At 32.0% G+C, this 7712-nt stretch overlaps 1 protein-coding gene across 1 annotated transcript in view; it reads left to right on the forward strand.

Annotated features, from left to right (window-relative positions):
* Window positions 1–6688, forward strand: part of LOC111709955 (mediator of RNA polymerase II transcription subunit 25) — a 31446-nt gene extending 24758 nt beyond the window's left edge. Inside the window, exons 11-14 of the mRNA XM_023483937.1 lie at window positions 133–203; window positions 5078–5211; window positions 6035–6210; window positions 6601–6688. Coding sequence (XP_023339705.1) covers window positions 133–203; window positions 5078–5211; window positions 6035–6210; window positions 6601–6661 — 442 coding nt within the window. The 3' untranslated portion in view covers window positions 6662–6688. The remainder of the gene's footprint in view (window positions 1–132; window positions 204–5077; window positions 5212–6034; window positions 6211–6600) is intronic.
* The last annotated feature ends 1024 nt before the right edge of the window (window positions 6689–7712 follow it).

The raw sequence follows: 7712 nt of genomic DNA on the forward strand, positions 1-7712 counted from the left end.
TTTTTATTTCTTCATTGCTTCTCAGTTGAAGACTGCTATAATTAAATTTTACTAACGGTTCATAGCGCACTGTAAATCGTTAATAACAGTTTTAAGAAAACGTTTCACTAAAATTCCGTTTTTTTTCTTCAGCGAAACAAATTTACGTAAGCTTGCACTGGAGGAGAGGAATAGACCAGTTTCTGCGCTGGGATTATTACAAGGTATACCATAATTTGTCAGACATACTCTGCAAAAATTCAATTAAGGAAATACAAATTATCGTGTTAAAAGCATAAAATTCCAACAATTTGCAGGTATTTGTTACTTTAAAGAATAATTTTCTTTTTGTTTTCTTTGTATTTAATTATTTCATAATATTAATAATAGTACGAATAAATTAGATAAGATAAATTTTCCTTTCTTTTTACAAAAAAGCTAAAGTAACTTATTTTATTTAAGGGCATATACAGGAATTTGTCCAAGAATTTATTTATTTTTTTCTATCTCCCTTGAAATTCTTAAATTGTCCTTCTTCAGGGAGACCAAAGGAGGGATTGCTGCTCCCAGGGTTTTGGAGTTGCTCCCAGGGTTTTGGAGTTGCTCCCAGGGTTTTGGAGTTGCTCCCAGGGTTTTGGAGTTGCTCCCATATAAGAAAATTCATCAGACCTTTCATGAAAAGGGAACATTAAAACATTAAAACATTAAAACATTAAAACATTAAAACATTAAAACATTAAAACATTAAAACATTAAAACAGTAAAACATTAAAACATTAAAACCGAAAATTGAAAAAGATTATTGGTAAATGTAGAAAAAAATCTTTTTTAGCTAGACACATAAAGGTTTCACTTAGATGGTTTAACACATCTCAACATCTTTATAAGTTGTCTTATTTCCAAGTTTTTTTTTCATAAAAATTCTATTTTTCATCCAAAAAATCTTTAATTGATTGGTGCCATTAAAAAATGCTTTTTTACTCAAAACTCACAAAATAAAAATTGTTCTAAACCAAATTTAGAGCCTTCTATACTGCAATATATCAAAAATCATCAAATTATTAAGAAATCTAAGGAAAACTATGTTTTTACTTATTTTTCCTAAGATATCTCAATAATTTGATGACTTTTGGTATAGTGCCGGCAATAAAGAAGTTGACATAGAAAATTTTTTATTTTGTGAGTATTGAGTTTTTAGCCTTTTTAATGGCACCATCAATTAAAGTTTTTTTTAGGCAAAAAATAGAATTTTTATGAAAAAAAAATTGGAAATAAGATAATTTATAAAGATGTTGAGATGTGTTAAGCAATGTCAAATGAAACCCAGTGTCTAGCTAAAAAAAGATTTTTAGTTTGGCTAATTAAAACTATATGATAGCCACAGGCTACTTGGACTGTAATTTGCCATTTTTTCTCCTGCAAATATCTGACCAAAGACAGTAAAAAAAGGGGTAACAGAGCCCTTTTTTCAATTTTCGGTTTTAAAGTACCCTTTTTAAAGGACTTTTCAGAAAAGGTCGGATAAATTTTCGCATTTTACTCCTAACCCCTTACAGCATTTCCAAAATCCTAGGAGCAATTCCAAAACCCTGANCCTGTGTACGCCTTTTTATATTATAAAAATATGATACAATTGAAACCCACTGAGATTGTTGAAATTATAAAATTAGATGATGGTTTACAAACAAATAGTTTAAAGGTAAGTTTAAATTGTATATTTATCCTTGCAACCCATTCATCAGCTTTAACTATTACCATTACTATGTAATGCATAGACACGGACACATTTTTGAAAAGCAAAGACGACACCTGCAATATAAAAATGTCGACTTTTCTAATTGACCCATTTCAATTTATTTATGCGTCCAACTTTTCACTTTTATTCTAGAATTTACTCAGTTTAAAATGGTAACATTCAACACTGCATGTTATGTTTTTTTTTAAATTTAAGAACTATGGCGTTACAGAAGGATTATTCCCATATATATATATATATAAAGATATATATAAAGATCTGTATTGTGTGTATTGGGTAAGGTTTGAGAATACTATCGTCGCTGTTTAGTTGGTTAGGTTAAGATGAGTAAGTTTGGGGAGTTTGCTAAAGCAGTGTTCCAATTTGACACTTTTTTAACCAAATTGTGTACAAGGCTGCATTTGGTTCTAAAAATTGAGAGGCGGAAAACATTAAGAATTTAGAACAGAGACCCACCCTGGAAAAAGTAAGGTTCCCCCTTAAGGAGCAGAGACCCATCTTGGAGGAAATGAGGTTCCCTCAGAAGGAACAAGGAACCACCCTGGAGGAACTGAGGTTACCCCTGAAGGAACAGAGACCAACCCTGGAGGAACTGAGGTTACCCCTGAAGGAACAAAGACCAACCCTGGAGGAACTGAGGTTACCCCTGAAGGAACAGAGACCAACCCTGGTGGAAGTGAGATCCCCCTGAAGAAACAAGAAGAGAGAAGCACGCCCCTGGAAGGAAAAAGATGTATGTCACCATAAGATAGAAACCATAGTAAATTATCCCGCCCCCATTTCCCAGCTGGATGAAAGTTGTATTCCAGATATATCAGTCCCAACTCCTGGTACAATTTTCCGACTTTCACTCATTTAATCAATTCAATATTGCCAGAAATAAAAACAGTTTTTACTTGCTTTCCCGGAAAGGATGACCATAGAGCTAGCTGTCAACTTTTTCTTTGGGCATTCCAAAACTAATTAATGTCTATAAGCTATGGCCTGCGACTTAGATCAAAAAGAAAAAATAATGGCTAACAAAGTGGAATGGGATGAATTTGCACGGTTTAAATTGATTTGAATTGAATAAAACCATGAATAAATAGTTAGAATTTAGATCTAAAAAAGCTATCAACAGATCAAATAGCAATGCAGTGAATGTCGTCGCGTCTTATTTTTTTCAATAACCTTATCTTATCTCCATATCCCTATTACCGACAATTTTTGCCCTTCAGAGCTTGTCAGTCTTGTTGGATAGCCAACGTTTCATTGGCTTGGGCTTTAACAATCACAACCGCCACTTCACCTCTTTATTCCCTGTTTTAAATCCGCCAAACATTTTGTATATTTATTCTGTATCAAGTACACACATATAGATTTTCTATATCTAATCATTCTACAACATCACTTATAGGATATGGACGTTAACCCCATTTAATCATTAGACACCTGGCTAATATCGCCATTTCCTAACCACAACACCAATAATTTTCTATACCTAACAAAACATTGAATGAAAGTAATTACAAAGATTGATTAAAACCATCAAATTTATTTTCATACTAAAATTTTGAGACTTTGTCACACTAATTTTTAAGAAACAAAATTTTTGGGAGATGGTTTCACAGGATGATATATAATCATAGAGAATAGAATATATTGAGAGGAATTATAACTATTAATTACTACTTAACCGGGAGATTAAGGGAGGATAATTAAATTGAGGGGAAAACCACTTAGCCGAGGGCCTCCAAGACCTTTTTGGGGTTCTAAACCTCACGAGCGTAGCGAGGGAGGTTTAGAACCCCAAAAAGGTCGAGGAGGCCCAAGGCTAAGTGGTTTTCCCCTCAATTTAATTATCCTCATGAAAACTCCCGGTTAAGTAGTAATTTATCGTTTAATCTCCTGTTCAACGAAATAACCAACCGTGGGGGATAAAATAATAATGAANCAATTACTCAATTATGAAATCAGCCTATTTCATAATTTGGTTTTTATTTAATATTAATTTTAGATTTTATTTGCAAAACATTTAGTTAAAGAAAATTTTTGAATTGAAGATTCTGATTCCAAAATAATTTTCCCATTTGAAAATTTGTAAAATGAATTTAAAATTTTAAGTTTATCCCCATCCTCAATTTTAGTGGAAAAAAAGTTGAACCATATGTTGATATCTTGAATATTTCTAAAATATTGGCTTTCAAATAATTTTCAAGAAAATTTTTGTATAAAATGATGTTCCAGGGCCCAAAAGGTTATTTAGCACAAATATGTGAAGTACATCTGCAGTATGGAAACAGTACAACAAAATGGCCGTTTTACACTTTTTTCTAGTAAATTCCTCTCTATATATTCTATTCTCTATGTATATAATGGATAAGTTATCGTATGCAGTGGAAGATACACCCTGTATAAAAGGTTACAAACATCATATTAAAAACACAAGACAACAAAACAAAAAATGTTCCCCAATGGAAAAACTTTGGCATAATAATAATAATAACAATAATAATAAAAACTTAAACAATTTTGTTAGGTAAATATAAAATCAATAAGTCAACATAAGACTCGCATTTTAAAGGAATTGACTCTTTGCCACAAACTCTGATTTTCAAATCCCAATATCTTTGGAACCCAATGTCGTAAACCTTTGATATTTCAAACTTATATTTTTTGATCTAACAAAAGAGATATTTTGAAATATCAAAGGTTTACGACGTTGGAATCCAAAGATATAGGGATTAGAAAATCAGAGTTTGATGCAAATAGTCAATTCCTTTTGAAATAGAATCGCCATTTGTGTATAGGTGCATTTGATGTACATATAATCTTCTAAAGTAGTATCACATCATATTTTTTTTCTCTTACTGATTTATTTTTACGTTTACTAAATCAATATATGGCTTTCCTTTCATTTAATTGGAATTTTGTATTTCTCTGTGAAAAATGACACTGCAAAAAACATTGTTTGATGGTTAAAATTCATATTTGCATAGATATTCTAGCTTAAGAAAGTTTAGATCCAAAAAAAATCATTTGCGAAAAAGGGACGTAGAATTTAAAAACCTCAGTTACATTTTGCGAAAAATTGTAAAATAACAAAACATTGGAATTTCAAGGTGGATCACAATGTGTCAAAAATAAATGAACATGACTTTATAGACTACCATAACAAACAGAATTTTTTACTTAACTGTAGTCTGTAGAGATTAAGAGATCCAAAAATGATAAGTTTTTAAAAAAGATTCTTTTTTAATTGTAGCAAGAAATCATTCTTTTGCTTTTATTTTTATCGATCAAAGTTTTCTCTTGCTATTCATTATTGATATGTTCCTATTAAAATTCCTATTCTTATTTTAGCCTCGAGTGTGATCAGCAGCCATGGTCCTAGTCAAGCTGCTAAGGAGCACGAGAAGCGAATACTGGAAAATATTCTTCCGCCAGACCTCCGCCATCTCATTAGAGGTGGAGGTGGATCTTCCTACTCATTCCAGGTTTGTTATTAAAATACACGTGTTCTTCATCCATCTGCAGAACGTACACACGCTCGATTGAATAGCCAGATATTTTGATTCCAAAATGTGAATTGCAAAGTTGAGTCTTACATAAACTCTTGCCTTCATAATATTTTTAAAACAAATTATCAGAATTTTTTTAATCCAAATATATATTTCAACTTAAGAAATTTGTTGCAACAAATTGTATTAGTGTTATAAAATGGAACCAAAAATCTCAATTTTTTGTAAATGCTATTTAACAGTTATCCATAGCTTGGATCAAGAAACTTGAAGGTTTTAAGTAAATGCACTCTTTCTTCAATCTCTCTACCCCCCCCCCCATACACACCTCCTCTCTCGAGCATTTCTGTAATCCTGATGTTGTACGCATTAGACTGTTCAAAAATCACTCTTTCTTCCAACCAATCTTTTACCCTTCCCCTGAATAATGTGTTTGAAGTTACCCACACCAGAATGTAGGGAGGGGAAAGTTTGATTATATTATTAAGAAGGATAAAATGGTGAATACGAGGTTAGTTTGAAGAGAGGAGGGTTAAAACACAAGAGCTAATGCGCTGGATTATTTCACCTAATAATTTATCAATAAATCTATTTGCATTGTAACACCATCAAATGTACTTAAAAATTGCTTTTATGTCGTCTTCTTACTACACAGTTTCCTGTAGTAAAAAATCGCTTTATTGCTTTGCGCAATCTAATATAGGTGACACTACCAGAAACTACCTGAGACTATACTAGAAACTAAAAAAATTTCATATTCATGCCTCATTCAAATATGAAACTGATTTTTTCCGTATAGAATATTCGGCAGCAAATTGAAAACGACCTGAAAGGCGGAGTTTCCTCTAACACCTCAGGACCTTCCGCTGGAGAAATTGCCAGGCTTAACGCTGAAAAGAAACTTTTTGGAGTTCAGTCTGAACGAATACGAGCTGAGATGCAGAGATACGCAGCTACTAAAGATCCTCGTTTAAGGTGACAATCAATTTTATATAGATTAATATAAAAATGTAACATATTTCGGAAAAATTATATGAACTTTTTCGTTCGAGTTTAATTGAGGACTGATTTCAAAATCCTAACGTCTTGGTCTACCTTCTACGATAATTTTGCCATTACAGGAAGAAAAATATATAAATGACATAAACAAAAAGTTTGTTGTTCAGTCCATCGTCTTTGTGAAAGTGACATAATTTTTAATCTATTTATTGCAAAGGTTTTTATTTCTCGATCTTATTTCTTTCTCTCTAAAGATTGTTTCCTAAGTCGACGATAAAAGATCATTACTAATTGTCAGGTGTTAAATCTGAAATTTCTTTAAACTGTATTTTTCTAATCTGTTCATTAAGTTTTGATTGGTTTTAGGGCGGAGATGAAACATAAGCTTAACCCTGTCATGGATAATCAGCTTTCCAGAACAAGGTAGATACAGGGTGTCCCAATAAACATGGGAATTCAGTGACGAATTGGATATCGTCTTTGTTATGAATTAGCATTGTAATACCTAATTTCAAAAGCCATAATATTATTATGTCTGCTAGATTTTATTTTATGAAAAGGATAAAAGACTGTAAAGATGTGTCTATAATGTCTCCGCAAGATGAACAGTGAAGACGGACAAGTTTACTATGTTTATATACTGCAATTTTCTTGTTTTATTAAGTACAACCGTATGCAGTCAAAACATAAACAAACAAAATGTGAACATAGCAAACGAAACAGATTACAGCTTTCTCAGTAGGTATCACTATACTAAATCAAAGAATTATTTAAAAAGACGATATCGAATTCGTCACTGAATTCCCATGTTTATTGGGACACCCTGTAGTTAATATTTATAAACAAATTTTACTTGTTTGATAAATATTTCTGTAAGCAATTGTTCTAATTTAGCTATAAATATATCTGCGCACGTCTGCCTTTTAAGATTGGGGTGAAGAAAAGAATTGAGTCTTTGCCACAAACTCTGATTTTTTAATCCCAATATCTTTGCAACACAATGTCGTAAACCTTAGAAATTTCAAGCTATGGATTCTGTTAGGTAAATAATCTATGTTCAAAATATCAAAGGTTTACACCATCATGTTGCAAAGATATAGTGATTAGACAATTTGGATTTGTGTTAAAGATTCAATTCCCTGTAGAGAAAATCAGCGCACAGCTAATATATGTCGTCTTTGAATTCTTATATATTGTTACTTCTTATATTTTGAATATTTGGATGTTATCAATAAATTCCTATGTTCACACAAACTGCCTTTCACGTTGGGTTTCTAGGGAAGGTGTAAGAAATCTCCACAGACGAAAGATGACATTTATAAAAAGATTTGTGCGCTCGCGCAGTATTAATGGCCAGCCGGAACTTAAAGCACTGAGTTATATATGTACAGGGTGTCCCACGAAACATGACAGTATGCAGGACGACTTGAATGTCGTCTTGATTTTTGATATAATTTGCTGCGTTTATTTGTCAACCT

This window comes from Eurytemora carolleeae, unplaced genomic scaffold (genome assembly GCF_000591075.1).
Source record: "Eurytemora carolleeae unplaced genomic scaffold, Eaff_2.0 scaffold897, whole genome shotgun sequence".
Lineage (NCBI taxonomy): Eukaryota > Metazoa > Arthropoda > Copepoda > Calanoida > Temoridae > Eurytemora > Eurytemora carolleeae.